This window comes from Rousettus aegyptiacus, unplaced genomic scaffold (assembly GCF_014176215.1).
Source record: "Rousettus aegyptiacus isolate mRouAeg1 unplaced genomic scaffold, mRouAeg1.p scaffold_m13_p_2, whole genome shotgun sequence".
Classification (NCBI taxonomy): Eukaryota; Metazoa; Chordata; class Mammalia; order Chiroptera; family Pteropodidae; genus Rousettus; species Rousettus aegyptiacus.
The window spans coordinates 15,880,268-15,900,693 of NW_023416295.1; the positions used below are offsets into that span (position 1 = coordinate 15,880,268).

General features: G+C 53.1%; 1 protein-coding gene across 1 annotated transcript; it reads left to right on the forward strand.

Annotated features, from left to right (window-relative positions):
- The first annotated feature begins 694 nt into the window (after positions 1-694).
- Positions 695-20,127, forward strand: IGFBP5 (insulin like growth factor binding protein 5). Its single transcript, XM_016156833.2, has 4 exons — positions 695-1,803; positions 13,679-13,908; positions 14,491-14,610; positions 15,451-20,127. Exons 1-4 carry the CDS (start codon positions 1,470-1,472, stop codon positions 15,580-15,582), a joined length of 816 nt encoding a protein of 271 aa, XP_016012319.1. The 5' UTR covers positions 695-1,469; the 3' UTR covers positions 15,583-20,127.
- The last annotated feature ends 299 nt before the right edge of the window (positions 20,128-20,426 follow it).

Genomic DNA, 20,426 nt, shown 5'->3' on the forward strand with positions numbered 1-20,426 from the left:
TATGTCTTGACCATATGCCCAAAGACAGTTATTCCACCAGCCACAGACTCTCCTGGTTAACTCCCCTTCCCCAGGCTTGTAGGGGGAAAATCCAGTTTTTCTTCTTTTTCTTTCTTTTTAATTCAGCTCACCACCCATCGCTGGCCATAGTACACTAACAGCCCCCCTTCGGCGCGCGTGCACACGCATGCGGGCACGCGCGCGCGCCTACACACACACACACACACACACACACACCTTACATGGTAACTTAGACACCAACAGACAGCCATTTCCCAAAGCTTGGGAAGAATTTCATGGGCACTGTATATATTGAGTTGGCTACTAAGAATATGCTTTTCCCTCAGGCCCGGGCCAGTTAAGGGGTGGGAGGGAGGGGGAGACCGAGTTACTCCTCATTGTGTCCACCGCGCTCCGAAGAACTCTCTCTTCCACTCGCCCCCCAGCTCCTCCGCCCTCGCGCAGCCCCAGCCCTGTCCCCCGTGCCCCATTCTTACATTCCGGGGGGAGGAGGGCGCTGTTCAGGGAGCGAAGGGGAGCCCCCGTGTGTCTCGAAGGCCTCTCCCCACCCCCACCCCGTGTGAGTTCGTACTGCAAAGCTCCTTGGCATCCTTGCCTGGGTTGGGTGTTGGGGAGCTCAAATTGCAGCTACAAACTGGCTGGCGGCCAGGGGCCGTCTATTTAAAAGCGCCTGCTCGACCCGAGCCGGTAGTCTCTTTGGAAACTTCTTCGCGGGGTAAAGAGCTAGGAAGAGCTGCAAAGCGGTGTGGGGTTTTTTCCTCTTTTTGCCCCTTCTCATTACCCCCTCCTCCGTTTGCACCCTTCTCCGAGCTTCTCGCAGAACCTGCGAATTTCGAAGAGGTGGTGGCAGAGTGGGAGAAAAGTGGTGTTAGGGTCTTGGATTTTTTTTTTTTCTTCTTGATTTCAACATTTTTCCCCACCCTTCGCGGCTGCAGCCGCCGCCTCCTACCTGTTCCGCGGCAGCCGCGCGCCGCTAGCAGCTGAGGGGTAGAAAGGGGCAGGGGGTACTTTAGATTTTAAACAAAATTTTTGACGATAAACCCATTTTTCTCCCCCACCCCGTCTTCTCCACGGCCGCCGAGCCCGTTATTCCGGTGGTTGCTTTGGAGTGAACAATTTTTGTCTTTTCCCCTCGCCGTTCCGAGCAGGTCGGGCTCGGGGGGCTGTTTCTCCCGCCCCACTCCTGCTGCGTGTACCTGGCGCTGCTTTTTCCCCCTCAACCTGTTGCAAGTCTTTAATCCTTGTCACTGGGACTTGCTTGCAGGCACCCCAGCCCTCCCATCTCTCCCCACATTTTGCGATTGTCTGGGGGAGGGCACCTGCTCTACCTGCCAGAAATTTTTTTTTTTTTTAAAGAAAAATACAATTCTCCCGGTGCCTTCCTAGCCCCTTTTTCCCTGCACTCCCGCTCTCCTGCCCCGCCCCAAGGTAAAGGGAGAGATTCGAAGATGGTGCTCACCGCGGTCCTCCTGCTGCTGGCCGCCTGTGCGGGGCCCACCCAGAGCCTGGGCTCGTTCGTGCACTGCGAGCCCTGCGATGAGAAAGCCCTCTCCATGTGCCCCCCCAGCCCCCTGGGCTGTGAGCTGGTCAAGGAGCCGGGCTGCGGCTGCTGCATGACTTGCGCCCTGGCCGAGGGGCAGTCGTGCGGCGTCTACACTGAGCGCTGCGCCCAGGGGCTGCGCTGCCTCCCGCGGCAGGACGAGGAGAAACCGCTGCACGCCCTGCTGCACGGCCGCGGGGTTTGCCTCAACGAAAAGACCTACCGCGAGCAAGTCAAGATCGGTGAGCGCGCTCAGTGTGCCAGTCAGTTGCACGGCTCACGGGCTGGGGACGGGGAACCCGCTGGCCCCGCGCGCTTTGCCCAGAAAGTGGCTTGGAGCCGCGGCGCAGCCCAGGAGGGAGCGGGGAGGGCCTTTGGACCTCGGAATTTGAGTCCTGGGTGACCCAGCTACCCTGGGCTGTCCAACCCCGGCTCTCGCGATTTTCGCTCCTTTTCCTCGCCCCTTCCCTCACCCTACTCCCCTCCATCCCTCCCCCTCGCCGAGCACCGACTCTGAGCTCCTATTCGGTCTCAAGGTTCAAATCCTCAGGTACTCAATCTCCAGTCCGAAAAGGTACCTGTTTTATTATCGGCTTCCTCCTCCACTACCTCCTACCCGCCCAACACATTTTTTCCCCTGAATTTGCTTTGTTAAAATATTGCTTTAACTGGGATTCTGGAAAGAGGCGTTACGGCTCTTCTGTGCTCATTCCACCTTTGTCCCTCACAGCCCCTGCCCTCCCCCCCCCCCGCCACCAGTCCCTTCTGACGTTTCTATCCTCCTGCTCAGACAGACCCGCGAGCGCGCGCACACGCGCACGCACACGCGCATCCTTGCGGTAGCTCATGCCTTACGGGTGGGGGCTTTGATGCCTCGCCCACCTGCATACCCATTACTTTTGACTTAATTTGATTGCGGTAGGTGGTAAATGCAAAATTCCTTTTTTCCTTCCAAGAAGAAAAAGATAATTTTAGGCAGGAACCACGGCGGCAGGTAGGTTAGTAGGGTATTGCGGGCTGGCGGGGGGGGGGGAGGGATAAAAAGGAAGGATTCGGTGTTGCAGCTGGATTTGGTGTTCCTGTACTGGACGTTCATCGCTGAATTGAATTCCTTTTCCCCGCCCCAATTCAGATTTTACCTAGGAAGAAAGGTGAATATAGGATCGGAAGAGAGAGGGGATGTGAAATTCAGACATCACAACTTCCCCGTCAGTACTAAACCCCCTCCGTCCCCACTTCTCAAACCTGATCACAAGGGATGAGGTATAAAACAGGGGCCCTGGTAATGCAGAACGTAAAACAGGGGGCGGAGTCGGCAAGGCCACGCCCCCACGCCCTCCCCTCCGCCTCCAAGTGGCCCCGCCCCCTGGTTGCCCTGCTCCCAAATTCTCCGCGCAGGAAGACTACGGTTTAAAACGTTGACAGAGCTATTCGGTTAATGAGACCGGTTCTGCCTCCCTTAGACTGTTTTTGGTGGGTTTTTTTTTTTTTTTGAAAGAGCTACCTCTTAAATTTTTAAAAAATAGCTTAATGAACTATACACAACAGTATTAGTTGTGAGACTTCAAACTAATTACTGATTCTCTCCAAAAGGAGTTAAGACTTGGCTAAATGTTTCTTCTAAATAGTTTCTTCCTCTCTTATCCCCTTACGTTACAAACACCCCAACATGAGTTTTCTTAATCTACAAACTACAGACACTATTGTGTAGGAAAAGAGTGCGTCTGCGCTGGAGAAGAGGCAGGAGGGCTTTCCAGGGTTCAATCTTGATCTCCGAAAACCCTGCGGGTTCTGCCTGCTACAGGCAGCCGCCTCTCCGGCTTTGCAAGAGATAGGCTCTCTCGGGACCGCTGCATGCAAAAAAGGGGCCAAGGGCCACAGGCAGGCCCCAGAGGCCCTAGAGGCAGGTTTGTGGAGTTATTTTTAAATGAAAGCCACTTTTCAGAGGCGGTCCTGCCCGCTTTCATCTTGGGGGTTTGGATTTGGAAAGCTTAGCACAGGGGAGTGGAGAGAGGAAGTATGAATCAATTTCCTGGTTTAGAAGCGAGCGCTCTGGGTAACAATCCGGTCACACCGAAAAGTATGCAAGGTATCACTCAGCCGCATTCTGGCCTCACTTTTATTTGCCCAAGTGTGGTTGGTGTGATGTGGTTGGTGTAGAGGGTGTGCGCGTAGAGCGCGCGCGCGCGCGCACACACACACACACACACACACACACACACACACACACGCAGGCTTCTGTCCCAAGCAAGATGTTACTTGGATTTCTCTGCAGCCCCTTCCTTTAACCTTCAAGGTACCTCTGGCCCACATGAAGCAGCCTCGCGGTCCCAACCCCACCCCCCACCCCGAGTCCTCACCGACTCCTCCCTGCTTTAAAGCAGGTGCCTGACCCACTGCAGTTGCCGAATGGCCACGCTCAACTGGTGCCCAAGGCTGACACCCTTCTGTGGGACAGATGGGATGAGTATAGGTTTTCAGCTCAAAAACAATTGGGAAAGTCCCCCAAAAGTTGGAGACGGCGCCTAGGGCAGTTCTTAAGAAAATGAACAGAGAGATGGAGGAGAGCGTCGGCTCCTTTGGACAAAAATCCCTGCTCCCCAACACCTACCACCACTCTCCACTACGAAAACCGGCAGTGCGAACTTGGGGTTGCCCCTCCTTCCCGTGGTTTCCGTATAGATAGATACTGGTATAGATTATACACACAGAGGAAACATATGCATATATGGAGAGAGAGAGAGAGATATCTTTTTTCAATCCCCCCAAAAGAGTGCATTTCTAGTATCAGTAATAGGGAGCGGAGGAGAGGAGGGCGGAGGGCGGGTGGAGACTAGTGTTTTGCTAGGCGCGTTGCTTCGCAACGGGAGAGTGAGTCCGCCCGCGAGCCCGGGGCTGGGAGCGCGCCGGGCCCTGCATTTTATTTTGGCCAATTCATGGGCAAAGATAGATATAGAAACAGAGGGTAATGTATGAGAGACTGGAGGGAGGCGGGAGAATGCAGTTATTTATTGTGCCGAGATCGATAAAGATCGGTGAGCTGGATCGAGTCCAGGAAAGACTGGGCTTTGCTCTGGGCTTTGTTTGCCCAAGGAGCCTTGTGGCTTTGTGGGCTGGAGGAAGGCGGCGTCCTTGTCCCTGTCTGGGAGATAGCTCCTGTGCCTGGGAGACAGTAAAGTTGGGACGCAGAAGTGGATTCTGGGTTGCAGTACCGTCATTGAGAAATAAGAAAGACAGAAAATATGCTTCTGGGGAATAAAAAAATAAGTTGCTCAATAAAAATGAATTCGGCCTTTGCTTCTTTCAGGGGTTTGGCTTACATCGCCTTGGCTTCCATTCCAAACGTGGTCCAAATGCCATGTTGATGTTACGTTCCAGAGTTATAAGTTTATTGGCCAAATTTATGTCTGGGTTGAACAAGATCATGGAAAACTGAAAGAGGCAGATTCCTTTCCCACCCGCACTCCCTCCCTTTGACACAAGCCCTGGGAGGCTGGCTGCACCCTGTGCCAACCAAAACGGGAATGGGGAGACAAGAGCTGCCGCTTTTCGCTGGACTCCTTGCCAGCACCCACCCCCACCCCCTGCCCCTTTCTGCTGTGTCAGCTCAGGCTGGAAGAGAAAGCACAGTTGGGCACATTTTCTTTCCATTCCTCTTTTCCCCTTCCTTATCCCTCCCTCCTCCTCCCCCCACCCTTTCTCCACCCCCATAGGCCAAGGCATCCCCTGAGGGCTTGAGTTTTAAGTCAGAGCAGCTGTGGTTTTAGTCCAGGGGATTGGGCTGGATTTGAGCAGGCAGGTGGGCTTGCAGCTGCAGAGGGAGGACAGGGCTGACCCCAGGAGCCAGAGGTCACAGCGAGGGTTACAGCAAAGGGCATGGGAGCAGAAGCCTTGGTCCCCTTAATGGAGTGCGGGGGAGGGGGGGAGCTAGTGGGAAGAAAGGTGATTTTTGTCTAAAGATTTTACTTTGTACCTGAGCAATGCCTTGGAAACTCTGAGTTATTTAATGTGTGGAAAATAAAACTTTGGAGAAGGGATCACCATACTCCAGGCTCACTGCATCTAGAAACTGGAAGACACCATAAAGGGACCAGGTACCAAGAAAGAACCAACCAAGAAGGAGAGTGGATATGGTGAGAGACGAGGAAATTTGGAGGGGTTTTGAGTTTTTGTTTTGCATTTTTACCACAGTTGGTCCAAGAGTTGCAATCTCCAAAGACCATCTTTAAAATGCCATTTGGATATGTTTTCCAGAACTGTAAGATTTATTCCATTCTTGCAAAATAAATAAGCATATAAACAAGCCAGTTCTAAGCTTCTACTTCCCTCTCCCCTATATCCAGAAGGTCCCCCCAGTTTTGTTTACAGTTCCATTTCTTTCCATGATTTCTGTTATGCCATTTTTTTCCTAACATAAATCCAAAAGAGTGACCAGAAATTTTTATAAGAGGCGAAGTGGCCTTTCCTGCCTGGCCTCTTGGCTTAGTTTGGTCCTAACATTTCTCCAGGAATTGTCTGGGTATTGGCCAAAGAACGCTAAAGCTGGAAGAAACCCATGTGATTCTTGCAGTCAAGGGCCTTATTTTTACAGATGGGGATGCTGAGGCCCAGAGTGCAGAGTCACTTGTCCAAAAGTGGGTGCAGGGCAGAATCAGAACTAGAATCAGCTCTTCCCTATTAATTTTAGGGTTCTGTTCTGTTATTCCTGGCTTTCTTCTCTAGTCACTGGGGATCTTGCCTGGGCCTGGCCTAACCAACAATGAGGCCTTTGGTAAATATCACCACAACTATCCCAAAGGGGGGAGTTGTGAATATGAAATAAAAGCCCCAAACTTTGGGGTGCTCTGTTTTAGGAGAGGAAGGGAAGTGGCCCCGAAGTGGAGAATGCAGTCTCTAAGGGGAACACGGCACAGAGTAGCCTGCTTCTCATGGCCACCAGCCTCCATCCACCAGCACAGGCTTTTCATGGAGCCTGGGAAGCAGGATGGTGAGATCTAAGCCTCTCTTCTCTGGGGGACCAAGTAGAGTTCCAGCCAGCTGCTCCCTGCACCCCCTTCTGATCATTCAGGACTATAGGGAGAATGTGGATGCATCATTGTAATGTTCTGAACAGGCTGTGATGAGTCATGGGTGGGAGTTTTGCCAAGTCAGAGAAATGGGCTCGACCGTTCCTCCCCCTCCCCACCTCCTCCCCTTTCAGTCACAGGCTGTTCCCCATTTAGCCCCTCGTGTCACCTCTGGTTTGGGATGTGTAGGGGAACAGATAGAGCCGTTTCTACTGAGCATGCTCCACCTTCCCCACCTCTAGAGAAACCTGGCAGGAGACATCTTGGGAGTTGTGCATAAGTGTGTGTTTCTTAAGTGTCAAATTTCTCACCAACTATCTCCCAGGGATCAGGAAATGTTTCCAGGAGTGGTCATGGCCCTGAATTCTAGGTTGGCCCCGGGGGGACAAAATGAGGAGGAGCTTTTCTTCACCTCTGGTGCCTGGTCAGAGGGAGATGCGTGAGTGGTACCTGGCCTTTTATTATGGAGGCGTGTCACCAACTTGACACCTGCCACACGTACACTGTGGAAGGTGGTGGGTCACCATTTCTCTCTCCGCCTTTAGGGAAGGTGACTCAGTTCCTTAATGCAGCATGAAGAATGGGATTAGACAGAGGGACAGACTCCCAAGGTGAGTTCTCTAAGTGAGGAATAGTTCCCAGCAGCATTTGCGCCAAGTCCCTTTAACCGGGGGTTGGCAGTCAATCTCCCTGGAAACAAGGATGAAGCCTTCACTTTCCGGCAGACCTTTCTGCAGTCCCAGGAGCCTTAGAGCTTGTGATCTGCAAGGAGAAACCTGTCAACCAGGTGCCAGGCAACCGAATTTGTAGTTGATGATTGGCACCGAGGTGGTGAGAGCCAACAGAGACCTTTGTTGAGAGGTAATTAGCACATATCAACTCATTTAATCCTCATAACCATCCTGTTCAGGTGAGAAAACCAAGGCCAAGAAAAGAAGAGACTAAGAGAGGTCCAAGTAAATCTGCACCAGGGCTTATTGAACCTTGGTTGGCAGCCCCTTCTTCCTCCTCAGAAGTGTAACTGAAGGTTAAGGACAGATAGTCCAGCTCCTAATTCTGAATGTTTAGCTGCTTTTCTATGTGGTGTCTTTATTGCTCTGCTCAAGATAGAGGTGTGACATACCCACGTTGGCCAACGTTGCTGTTGGTTTAGAGCACCTAGCCACCTTAGCTCTGGCCTGAGATGGGGCAGGGGCTGCAAACAAGCTCAGGAGAGTGAGCCTTTGCCCATATTGACCAGTCACTGCCCAGAATCTGCTCCCCGCTCTGCCACTCACCCCAAGTCAGCAGGACTCCCTTCCAGCATCTTCTTGCAATGCCTCCTTTCTTGCAACTGTTCTGAGGATGACTGGTGGTTTGGGCTTGCTTTCCTCTTGGAAAGTCAGTGTTTCTTTCCTTCTCAGCTCATAATTCAGGTTAAAAAGAACCCCAGAACATGCACGTCTGCAGCTGACCACAGAGGAAAAGAAAACAGTATCTTCCAAGAGGGGCTGGGGCAAGGCAGCGGCTGGGCAGGGTGGACTGGCAGGAGGAGGAACGGTGCAGCTCCTGGATGGCTCTGCAGCCCCTCCCTACCACCGCATCGCCTTTCTGTGCAAAGGCACGCACACACAGTGTAATTGAGTCATTTGGCATCTGCAGCTGGGAAATGGTCAGGCTGCAGGAAACTGAGATGTGCCTTACCGTTTTTTTAAACAGTGAGCAGCCTATTTGTCATTCTCAAAAAAAAAAAAGCCCAGTGTTATATCAAAGAACAGGAGGCTGCAGGTTGGCTGGGAAACAGGGCAAGGTGGGGAGTGGGCCCAGAGCATCTAGCCATACCCAGAATGGGTCAGTGCCCTCTGACCAGCTGTCCAGTAGAATTTTCTGCAATGATAGATGTGGCTAATGAACACTTGAAATATGGCTAGGGCAACTAAGGAGTTGAATTTGCAAGTTGACTTAATATTTATTAGTCTAATGGCCACAAATGGCTAAGTGGCTACTGTATTGGACAGTGCAGCCAGCCCCAGACCAAAGAGAAGTTCAGCAAATCCAAGAGGCCCCTCCTTCTGTCCCTCTACTGTGAGGCTCATTTCTCTGCCTCCCTGCTCCTTCCATGGGAGTTGTTATGCTCAATGACAGAGACACCAGTGGCATGACCCCTCAGAGCATCCTCTGAGCTCTAACACACCCAAGCTTAAATGCAGAAAAGTCTCGAGACCTGCTTCTCTTTGTCTCTTGCATAGATCCATGCATCTCTCCATTTAAAGATTATTTATCGAATACCATACACGAGAGAGACAAAGGTAAATGACAAGCCTCTGCCCTTAAGTTGTTTCCTGTTTAAATTCCATAGAACGAGCTAGAATGAGAGCCAGTGGAAACCCAGCTCCCTTCTTCATTCCTTGTAATGAGATTCTGCGTGAACCCATCTTGCCTTCTGGCTAGAAAAAGAGGCTTTCCTCTCCCCAGGTCCAGGTGGCCTGGCAAAGCCTCGTATTCTTCCTAAGCTGTGAATTCCAAATACACCTCAGTTTCTTCCGTTTCTATAAGCAAAGTCGCAAGATCTGGGGCACCCAGTTTTCTCTGAAGTTTGATTATGAGGTGGAGATAGAGCGGGAAAAACCACCAGCCCCAGACTGGGCTGTTAATGGTGCCAGGGTGTGACTGAGAGCCCCAGGTGACAGATCAGAGTGCAGGGAGCAGCAGGTCCCCGACTAGAGCCACCCATCGCTGTGACTGGGGAGCGGGGTGGGATCAGAACGCTTCTTAAGGTACGTGCCTGGTTCTGCTGCTAAAGCATCCCGCCCCTGAGAGAGAACAGTGGCAGCAAAGGGCACCTGGGAGAGAGTGGGGGAGACCGGCTCTGCACCCAGACGCCCTCTGTGTTTGCTGGGGCGCGAGAATGGGGTGGTCCTCCAGCCGGTGCTCACATTGCCAGAGAGGGTCCACATACCCCTCTGTGCCTCAGTGGACGCTGCTGCACCGGTGTGGATGGGCAGTGCCTCATGAACGAAGGGCGAATGAGTTGGCCACCTTAACACGGCAGGGGCTAGGGCCAGCAGAGAGCCAGCTGGCGAGACTGGGGTTGGAAGTCAGAGCAGAATCAGAACCCGCCCTAAAGGTAAATATAACAATAAGATAGCCCTCGCTTCTTAGTCATCAGTCATCGTTAAGATCATGTAATTAAAGGAGGGGACGATACTGAGCATTCCGCACTTCCCATCCTCTTTCGAAATGACATTTAGAGATGGAGAGGGAGGTCCCAGATGCATTTCACTTCCTTCTCTGATCGTTTTTCAATGGCAGGTGAAAGAAACAGCAGGAAGTTGTGCACAGGTAAAGCCTTACCCCCTCCCCTGGCCTCCAGCTCCCACACCTGCCTTCTCCACCCTCCCCTCGCATGGGTCCTTTCCAGTCCTCGCTCGTCCATCTCCCCAACTCTTTAAATACGTGATGCAGACACACGGAGAGAGGGAGAGGGTTTGGATGGTTAGCAGAGAAACGGGTGAGGGAGGCACACAAATTCCAGATTTCAAAACTACTTTAGAGTCCCTAGCCGTAAGCCTGCGTAGCATGTGTGGCCAGCAGTCTCTTCCGCCACCTACTGGCCATGTGGAGGTATCGCCCTGTTCCTCAAACAAGTTCCAGCACCCACCGCAATGTTAAGTTCCTTCAATTGCTGTTCACCCTGCAAGGCAACCTCACTAGGAAGTCCTTTTCCATATCCCACCTAAACCCCTTCTGCAACCTCAGTCCATGTTCTCTTGATGAAACAACTCAGGAGCTGCCAGTCTACTCATGACTTCATGTTCTATCTAAAACTTAAACCCTTCCCAAATTGAAAGCCAATTTACGATTTGGCCACAAAGTAGCTGAGTAGGGCTAGTAGGCTCTGGCATTCCATCCGGAGGCCTAGGCTCCAGCCTTTTAATCTCTGTGGCTCTACACGGGCTCCGCTCCAAGTTTCCACTGTCTCTCTCGAGCCTACAGGTGACCCCAAGCCCCCGATTAGTATCTTTGATACTCGACTCTCCCCGCTGCCTAAGTAATAAGTCCCATGGGGTTAAGTGGCACCAAAAACTGGGAGGCACATCAAAACTCGGAGCCTGCCTTTCAGAAGCAGCCAGAGAGCCAGCACACTGGGGAGGGTATGCCCTCAGGAGCCCCGCCCTGGCGAGGCCCCAGGAAGGAGAGAGGGTTTGCAAACATGTTTTGAGTTCTTAAAGAGGGAGAATGCAGGACTCTACATTTTGTTTGTCAGCATCAACATTGCTTAGCCCCAAGGCCATCCTTGAACACTATCAAAACTAGAAGTATTTTTCCCCCAAAGTTCATCAAACCATTAACAGCCCCACCTTCCTCCCAGGAAGGGGGACTCCGAGTGAAGAGCAAACCACAGCACTTCCTCTAGGGAGTTCTAAAGACAAGAGTCTTGGGATGAGCTGTAGCTATATGCAGGGCTGTGAGCCAACATGCCTCTGTGTCCGCCAAGGCCAGAGAGAGGCCCTGTGAGAGGTGAAATGACATCTAACAGATGACACCTTCTTGACCAAAAGGACAGAAGAAGGGTCCCCCCAAAATGGATGGCCAGAGGAGAAGGAGTGGCATCCCAGATGTCTCGAAGAACCAGAAAGACTGCCACTGGGATAGGCGCATGCGCTTGCTGCTCGGGCACAGAGAGAGGGACTAGACGGTCTATTGGAAAGGTTCCAGGAGCTGGAATAGCCATCCGCCGCGGGCGAGCACCTTCCAAGGGCCTCTCCTGTTGGAGAGGCAACTCCTGGGGCCCAGTTTCACAGGCGCCCCTGAGGATGATTTGCTGGTGATTTCTGGAGCAGCCTCTGAAGGAGACACTCACCTTTCTTCCATGCAGTGGTCAGCACCCTGCCCTCTCGTCCTGTCCCCCTCATTTCATCTGATTACAGTCTTGATTAGGAAAGGGCTGTGACCATGCACCCCCAGAATGCTCCCGGCCTTTCAATGGCAACTATCTCTTGCCGTCTCCCCTTCCCCAGTGGTCGACTGCTTTTTGAGTATTAAAATGTTTAGCGATGCCCAGAGAAGTTTCGTGAAATGCCTCGTCACTCAGTAAGGCAGGCTCAGCAATCCTTCCATGCCATGGTTAGCATTTCCTCTCCTCAGCCCCTCTCCCCAAGACCTGAGCCTCGGGTTCGGGCTTGAGTTACTAGGTAATGGAACCCTAGCTGGTCAGTCTGTACAGAGTCCCCCAAACCAGATAACACCCCTCCCTGCATCCCATCCCATTCTCGCTCATCCCACAGCTGAGAAAAGTCGGTTTACCCCAAAGCATCACTCTTTCTGCTAATTCCTAGAAGGCTGCATTCCACTGACCAGGCACATCACCATGTCGATGAATCATCACAGAGGTTTTGATACAGTAGAGACAGAGCGGAGGGGGAAGAGGGCGTGAGTGGCAGGCCAAGCGTGGGGGGCGGGGATCCTGGTGTGGACTTTGGTTCCGGGAGAGCCTGTCCGCTGCTTTGCTGTTTGCTTTCTCCCTGTCGTATTCCTCTCCAGTGACTATGTCCTTTCCTCTCCTATGGATAAATGCCCAAATCCGCTAACCACCCAGAATACTGCAAACCTGCGGAGGCTTCTTCAGGACGGGGGACTTCCTTGCCAGGGCCTTAAAGACAGGATACCCGTTCAATTAAATGTGACAAATCCTGAGCCAAGAGACAAACAGGTGGCTTGGGTGCTTCCTGCCACCTGCCATCCTGACCAGGTTTGGCTAGGTCTCCAAATACCTCCCTTAACACACACCTGGGACTTCCCCTGGGTAGAGAGCACCTGCCCCAAGGACATAAAAGAGTCTTCTCTCCCAGCTTCTCTCCCTGCACCTCCGACGCCTTCTGTTTCCCCCCAGTGCCTTGCCATTGGGCTTCTGGGTAGCCCAGTAACAGCTGAGTGGATGGAGCATAGGATTTTCCTGCACCTCATCTGAGTTATTTGGGGGTCACCTCAAAGCCCTATTTTCTTCTTTTAGAATTAAAAAAAAAAAAAGGAAGAAGAAGACAATGAAGTCAGGCCTCCCTGCCCCTGCCCGCCCTGCCCTGCACCAGGTCTCACCCTGGGCACCCTGGCCACACCCTGCCCCCCTGGGAAGAGCAGGGGAGGCCTCAGATCTGGGTCTGCCTGGCCTGGTAGGGTCAAGGAGCTGAGAGGTGAAACGGGGACGCAGAGGAGCGTGCCTGTGAGATAAGATTTAATGAAAATCTGTGAGCCGAGAAAAGGTTGGGCAGGTGAAATGAACAGATCAACAAATAAATGAACAAAATCCTACTTCTTTAAAGGTCATAAGTCAGCTAAGTATAGCCTGTCACCAAGTCACTCCTATATATAACCACACCAGGCCCAGCCAGCTGTCAGCCTTTCTTGGCCTGGAGCAGAGTTATGTACCATCCTATCCAGGACCCAGAGCACAGAACCAGCTCGGAGCCAGAACCGGCTCCAGGTTCCCTGTCCCCCCCCCCCGCCACCTCACTGTTCCCTCCGGGCCCCACATTTCTGGTTTTCCAGGACCCTCTTCCTGTTCTTCGTGATGGTCCCGTCCTCCTCACCCCTCAACATCGCCCTGATAGTCCAGATGCCCAGAACCCTCCCTGCTCCGGTTCCCCAAGTCCAAAAAACTCTCAACTCTGGCAGTTCTCAAAGCACAAAGTCTGTAGCCCTGGCCTTTCCTGTCCTGCCGTGGCTGTTCCCTATTGTCTTCTAACAACTGAGACCTCCAGGTTGTGTTCTGATATGGCAGCCTCCCAGCCCCATCCACTTAAGCAGACCCCTCCGGCCTCTACCCCCACAGCAAGCAAGCCCCTTAAGATGGCCAGAGCTCTCCGGGAGACCCCTTCCTGGCCCAAGAATGTCCTCTCAGCCCTTTCAGACTTCACCTCATCAGCTTGACATTTTCAACACTCTCCGGCGTTATGAAGTCTTACTGGACTGGCTCTACTGGACTCACCCCCCACCACCCCAACCTCCCTCGGAGCCTTGGGCTCTGCAAGTCTGTGTCAGCCGCAGAGGCTCACCCTCTACTGCCTCCCTGCAGAGAGAGACTCCCAGGAGCGGGAGGACCCCACCACCTCCGAGATGGCAGAGGAGACCTACTCCCCCAAGATCTTCCGGCCCAAGCACACCCGCATCTCCGAGCTGAAGGCCGAGGCCGTGAAGAAGGACCGCAGAAAGAAGCTGACCCAGTCCAAGTTTGTGGGGGGAGCTGAGAACACCGCCCACCCCCGGGTCATCCCTCCACCTGAGATGAGACAGGAATCCGAGCAGGTGAGTCTCGAGGGTTCTCCCCCATCCCCCTCTGCATCCGCACCCCTGCATCCTCTGCCGCCGCCCCAACTTCTGACTTTTCCCTGCATCTAAATGCGCATTCGCGGCAGCAGGAGATGCTTAGGCCAGACTGAGCGAGGGACCTACCGTTTGCAATGGAGAATTTTTAGAGTTTCGGTTTATCGGGGCCCAGGGCTTGTCTGGGTGAGCAGGAGCAGAGGCGGCGCCAGCTGTGCGATGACCCTGAGCGGCGTCCTCACCGTGGCGGAGGCGACCCCCTCCACCCCGCCCTTCTCCGCGGCCCGGAAGAGCTCAGGGCGGCTGGTGCGGAACACAGAGACGCGGCAATGCGCTTCTGCACCTGGTCAAAACGCAGCGTTTACGCACTTTATACACCCAGGGCACGTGACTGGTGAGAGAAAGGAAAGATCTTTGGTAGCAACGAATAGGAACAAAAGGTGGTGACTTCCCCCGCAGACACTTTATCCCCCACACCCCGGCCCCGCGTTCTGCACCTCTGGGTGGTGTCCACCTCGGCCCTGCCACACCTCTCATCCCTCCGATCCCTCCGTCCTCACACAGGGCCCCTGCCGCAGACACATGGAGGCGTCCCTGCAGGAGCTCAAAGCCAGCCCACGCATGGTGCCCCGGGCCGTGTACCTGCCCAACTGTGACCGCAAAGGATTCTACAAGAGAAAGCAGGTACGCCCCCACCCCGAGCCCCTCAGTTCAGGGGCTTCGGTAAGCGCACTCGCCAGGAAACCTCTGCGTGGTACTTAGCTTATTAAATCGGGTCCACATTATCATAAGGTGATGGTTCTCGGGCGTCTCAGGGCATCAGAATCACCTGGCAGCCTTGTTACAACTGACGGCTACCCACCGCCTTCCCCACAGTGTCTGACCCAGAGGTCTGGGGTAGACACTGAGAACTTTGCATTTTTAACCAGTCTCTCCCATGTGACCCTGACGCTCTATAATGGTACCCCTCATGTAAGTTAGGGGTCCAGGGCCAGACAGCCTTGGTTCAATTCTTGGCTCTCTCACCAAGTAGCTGTATCCTCTTACCCGAGTCATTTAACATCTCTGCCTCCAGTTTCTCATGTAAAATGGAGAAGAGTCGTACATACTGTTATGAGGAACAATCTCTGTAAAGCACTTAGGACAGTACCTACTATTTGGTACTAAGTAGTCCTGCTGGTGCATGACGATGGTACAAGTGAGGCCTCCTTTTGCTATTTTATTATCATCATCATCATATTATCAAATCATGTAGCTCTCTGGAGAATACCAAATAGGAAGACCCTGAAAGGATGACGTAAAAAAGAGGTTAGAGGAGGTAGCCAAGGGCAGCCCGCCTAACTTAGCATTTTCCCTGGGCCCTACCCATGCCATGGGGACCACAGAACCCCAAGGATTGGATGCAGCCCCCTCAGCTCTCTAGGGGTGAGAGAGAGCCTGTCTTGGGGTGGGAAGAAGGGCCAGGCAGGAACAGAGCCTTGGGGCACGGCCATCCTCACTGCCTGTCGCCCTCCCCGCCCCCAGTGCAAGCCTTCCCGTGGCCGCAAACGTGGCATCTGCTGGTGTGTGGACAAGTATGGGATGAAGCTGCCAGGCATGGAGTATGTCGACGGGGACTTTCAGTGCCACACCTTCGACGGCAGCAACACTGAGTGATGCGTCCCCTCCCCCACCCTTTCCTCACCCCATCCCACCCCCAGCCCCGACTCCAGCCAGCGCCTCCCTCCACCCCAGGACGCCACTCATTTCATCTCATTTAAGGGGAAAAAAAAAAAAAAACGAAAATACATATATCTATCTATTTGAGGAAACCGAGGACCTCGGAATCGCTAGCAAGGTCTCAACTTCGATAATGGCAACAACGGAGATGCAAACCGCTAAGGAGGACCCCTCCCCCAACACCGCCCCTTTTGAATGGTTTTCTTTTTGAAGCAAGTCGAATGAACAAGGAAGGGAAGAGAGGAAGGACAGAGAGAAGGGGAGAAGGCATATGTGAGGAAGAGAGGGAACGATGAACAGAGTTACGGGAAGGGAAAGAAAAATGTGGGCAGGAAATAAAAATCGTGGGGGCCGTGGCTGGATCCACCTGTCATGAGCAGCCCTGGCCCACGTTGGGGAGACGGTTGGGCACCAGAAGGTGTCGCCCAAGGTGTGGCATTCGGTGGCACACTTGGAATTTTCCCGGTTTAGGCTGGTCACGGGGAGAGAGGAAAAGAAAGAAGGTTCCAGGGCCTCTCCTGGATCTGTCTCCTCCTCCAGCCAGCATTTCGGGCGGCTCGAACCTTCCTTTCTCTCTCCTCTCACCCCAGCAGAGTGTGCTAAACACCGCCTCCCCGCCCCCCCCCCCAAAAAAATTATAAAAACTAAAATGCATTCCATTCCTCTCAAAAGAAATTAATAAGCGAGCGATATCACATAGATAGGTTTCCCTACGCAGATACGTGAGCACGGAGTCTACGTGCATAGTTCACTCTCCATGCAGAGACTCAGTAGCAATCAGTGCACACGCCAACAGTGGAAAGACTTTTTTTCCTTGGGTCACTAAGACTACCACTGAAGTGTGTTGTTTCAGCCCCTCAAGTCATTCAATTCCCAGCTAGCACAGCCTCTGTGAGGGAGGATAGGCTGAAAAAAAAAAAAAAAAAAAAAAAGTGGGCTTGTATTTATCTACAAGGCTCCGTATAGTCATATATAGGCATATAAATCTATCCTTTTTTTTTTTTTCCTTTCTTACTTTAAAAGTTTGCATTAACTTTTCTACGTAGGTCCTATGGGGGCATTAAGGAGCTTCCTCATTCTGGGCAAACCAAGAAAATCCATATTATTGTGACATGACGCACAACATCAGTTTTGCCTGCCTCCCGTGAGCAGCAAACTCAGCTCTTGGTGGGACACACAGTGTCGGACTTTTTCATGATTTTCCATGTGCACGTGTGTTCCTGCGTGCCACCCAGCCAGATGGCTGAGGTCACTCACTGCACCCAGTGTGCTCCCCAGTGCACCTGGCCTTCAGACCCTCCAGAAGAAACGTGTCTCTGGACCCCTTCCTGAACACGCCCACCAAGTCCAAGTTTGACCTACTGGTCCTGCCCAGCCTTTGCATTCTATCTGGGCAGAACCTGCATTTCGAAAGCCTCTCTCGCTCTTCACGGTGGCAGAGCAGGAGAGAAACTGAAATGAGAGGTGGCAAAAGGGGGAGATGGAGGCGAAAAGGCGTAAATACAGAGGAGCAGTGACCGCGATTGATTGTTCGGGCCAGAGTGGGTGGAGTGAAGGGACCGAGGGCTGGAGGGACAGGGGCTGGCGGCCCCTTTCTGGCGTTGAAGCAAAGCAACAGAATGGGGGATAAGGCAAGAGAAACTTCCCTGGCTCCCCACCTGATCGGCCCTCTGGGATTCCAGAGAAAGGAGAGAGGAAAATGGGGGGGGGCAGGTCCTAAGAGAGAAACGAGCTGAATCCAGGCCGTAGAGCCAGGGAAGGTGGGTAAATTTAGGTGGTTCTAGACTCAGCAGCTGGACACAAGGATCCAGTAGAGACTGGCATTCGAAGGGATGAGATTATGTGCTCAGTGGCCACCAAACCCCTGCAACGGGGGACGGAGGCCGGAGAGTCCTGGAAGCTCTTCGTCCAGGCTGGTCGGTCGAGACTTCCTCCCTGGGGTGGAGGATGGAAGAAAGGCCTGGACGACCAGCGAACAGACGAACAGACACATGGGAAGTGCTGTCACTTGGCAGCCGCACGCTGAACCGAGAAAAACCCCATGCTGCACTGGCTTCCTCGACGCACAGGGGCGCCTTCGGGCTGTCTTCTGAGGCCGGAGATAGCCTGCCAGGAAAAGGGGCTCGGACCCTGGCAAGGAGACCCTCCCTTGCTGTGAACACGGCACTCTCTGCTCTTCCCTGATGCCCTGACACCGGGGAGACCACTCCGACACTGAACTTGGGGCGATGAAGACGGACAGCAAAAAAGCACATCTCATCCACAGAGGGGAAACTTGCAGCTGCGGAACTTGAGGGACGCCCCCTCCTCCCCCAGACAGCGCACCCCATCTCTGTGCAACTGTCCCCAAAGGCCCGACTCACACTTCTGTGTCTTAGGCCAGTATCCTGAGTATTTCCCACTTCCCACTTCTTTCTGCCCATTCTTCCTTCGGATCTCGAGCAGTCGTCTGAGATCCGCCAAGTGGATACTGGGGCGCCATTCCCCCTAAGAAAAGACTGGGCCAGGAACTGCATATCCCACCCCGAGCCCTCCCCAGACCTGGACTTGGTTCCTGAGAGGCTCTCTTTCCTCCCGCTCACTGTTTACTGGACTTCGAATGGCCTCTGCCCCTTACCTTGGCTCTTTGCTGTCCACCGGAAGGCAGGGATTCGGGCCTCATTTAACTGCACCAGCCCTTCAAATCGCCAAGGTTCGTGAAGACTAACCCAAACCTGTAAGTCTCCCGTGCTTGCAGGGGGTGATTCTGGTCAGCTGGCCAATCCCTAGAGGACACTGGACCTTCATGACAGGTGGCACTAAACCGCTAGAAGAGGAGGTCTGGGCTGAGCCCAGAGTGGGTCGACCACGGGGACGAGTCACCGGGGAGGATGGAGCCCGTCCGGTCCGTGGGCGGGGGAGAGGGAAGGCAGCTGTGGAGTGCTGCCCGCAGAGAAGTCCTGGGAGGCGGCGCCTCGCCTTCCGGCTGCCTGTTGGCCACTGACCGCTCACCTGGAGGCCTTAGGGTCCAGGTTTTCTGCGGCCTCTAGTCTAAATGTTGCCCCCTACAGGAGGTTTCTCCTCACCCCCCCCCCCCTTTCGACTCATGCCTCGCTCCAGCAGCGCAGACCAGACCATGCCAGAGTCATCCCCCGCGGCTGCCAGGTGACTGAGGGAGGCCCAGCCAGGACAGACCCTTCTTCCCCCAGAGCCCCCCGACCCACCCCGGCGAAGCAGGGCGCCTGGGAAGGAAGAGCCAGGAAAGTTTCTCAGACAGCCAGGCCTGCACGGGCAGGCCCGGAGACACTGCACCCCACACGGGGAGGAGGGGCGGCCCCGCGCGGTCCCACCACCTCGCCCCTCGCCCATCCCCCATCGCCACCTCGGTGGTCTCCACTGTAGCCCTGCAGGGCCAGCCTCCTGCAGGGCCACCCTTTTCCCACCACCTAGCTCATTAGCAGCCACCAGGCTGCCATGGCCACCACCAAGCTCCCCCTCAAGAGGGGGCAGTGTTCCCCCTCTCCGTCTGCTCAGCACCGCCCCCGCCCCAGAGGGCTCCAGCTCAGAATGGGGACTTCAGAGAGGAGTGGGCCAAGAACCCTCTGGCCTTAGAGAAGACATTTGTGGCTTCCAAGAGAGAGGCGGCTCAGTGGTGCGACGTGGGGGTTCTACCAGCCGGCAACCTGGGCGTTGTACTGTCTTTATTTTTGAAACCACTAAAAGTGCAAGGTGTATTTTGCACTTTTCTCCACTTTTTTTTTTTCTCTTAGGTTTTGTGTCTTTTTTAAAACAACATGCTTTCTTGGTTTTCTAATGGAGTACATAGTTTAGCCGTCTCCACAGACTCTTGCCTCCTCTCCTTAACTCCTTCTGGATGGGGAAAAGGGGGGTGGGGGGGCCACCCCGCGTCCCTCTGTGCGCTTCTCTGGTCCCCGGACACCAGCCTGAGTGCCACTTGCCACCACCACCGTCACACAGTAGCCCACACGGATAGACAGTTGTCAGACAAGATCCTTCAGATTCCGAGTTGCCTACCTACCGGTTTGTGTTTTTGGTTTTTTGTTTTTTGTTTTTTTTTCTTTTAAGACAGCAATAACCACAGCACATATTACTGTAGTTCTTGATAGTTTTACCTACATACATACCATAGCTCTATTTTCTTTTTGTTTTCAACATTTTTAAAAAAAAAAATGCTCATAATCTTTACTGGTGAAAAGGATGGGGAAAAAAAACAAAGCAACAAACAAAACCAGTTTGTGGTGACAAAAAAAAAAAAGCGGGAAAAAAAAATCACCTGAATGCGGAAGAACTCGCCTCCTGTTTAGCATTTTGTACCTAAGGAAATAAAAAACAAACAAACAAAAAAAACAACAGAAGATCTCACGTTTTATTAAAGTGAAGATTGCTGTATACTATTTATTCAACTTATAATTTATGTTACTCCTTGATCTTTGTCGTTTGTCATGACAAAGCATTTATTTAATAAAGTTATGCATTCAGTTAGCCTGCGTCAGCTTCCTCCGGGTCCCAGGGAAGGCAGGTGAGATGTGAGGACACTGCTCAGGCCCCACTCCAGGTGGAGGCAGGGCCTAGGGGACCCCCAGACCCATACACCCATCCAGAACTTGGGTTCCCCCACCTCGATCCCTTCAAAATTGTTTCAGCGAGTTACTGTACAAGACGCGCTTAGAACAGGGAGTAGTCAATGCAAGCTCAGCTACTGTTACCACCAGTAATATTATTATTACTGTCATTTCATCTCAGCCCCTACTATTAAATGAAGTGGCCTTAACCTACCCTTA

Coding starts and splice junctions, on each gene's coding strand:
- IGFBP5 (XM_016156833.2), top strand. CDS start 1,470: ATGGTGCTCACCGCGGTCCTCCTGCTGCTGGCCGCCTGTGCGGGGCCC. Junction 1,804..13,678: donor CCGCGAGCAAGTCAAGATCG/GTGAGCGCGCTC, acceptor GCCTCCCTGCAG/AGAGAGACTCCCAGGAGCGG. Junction 13,909..14,490: donor TGAGACAGGAATCCGAGCAG/GTGAGTCTCGAG, acceptor GTCCTCACACAG/GGCCCCTGCCGCAGACACAT.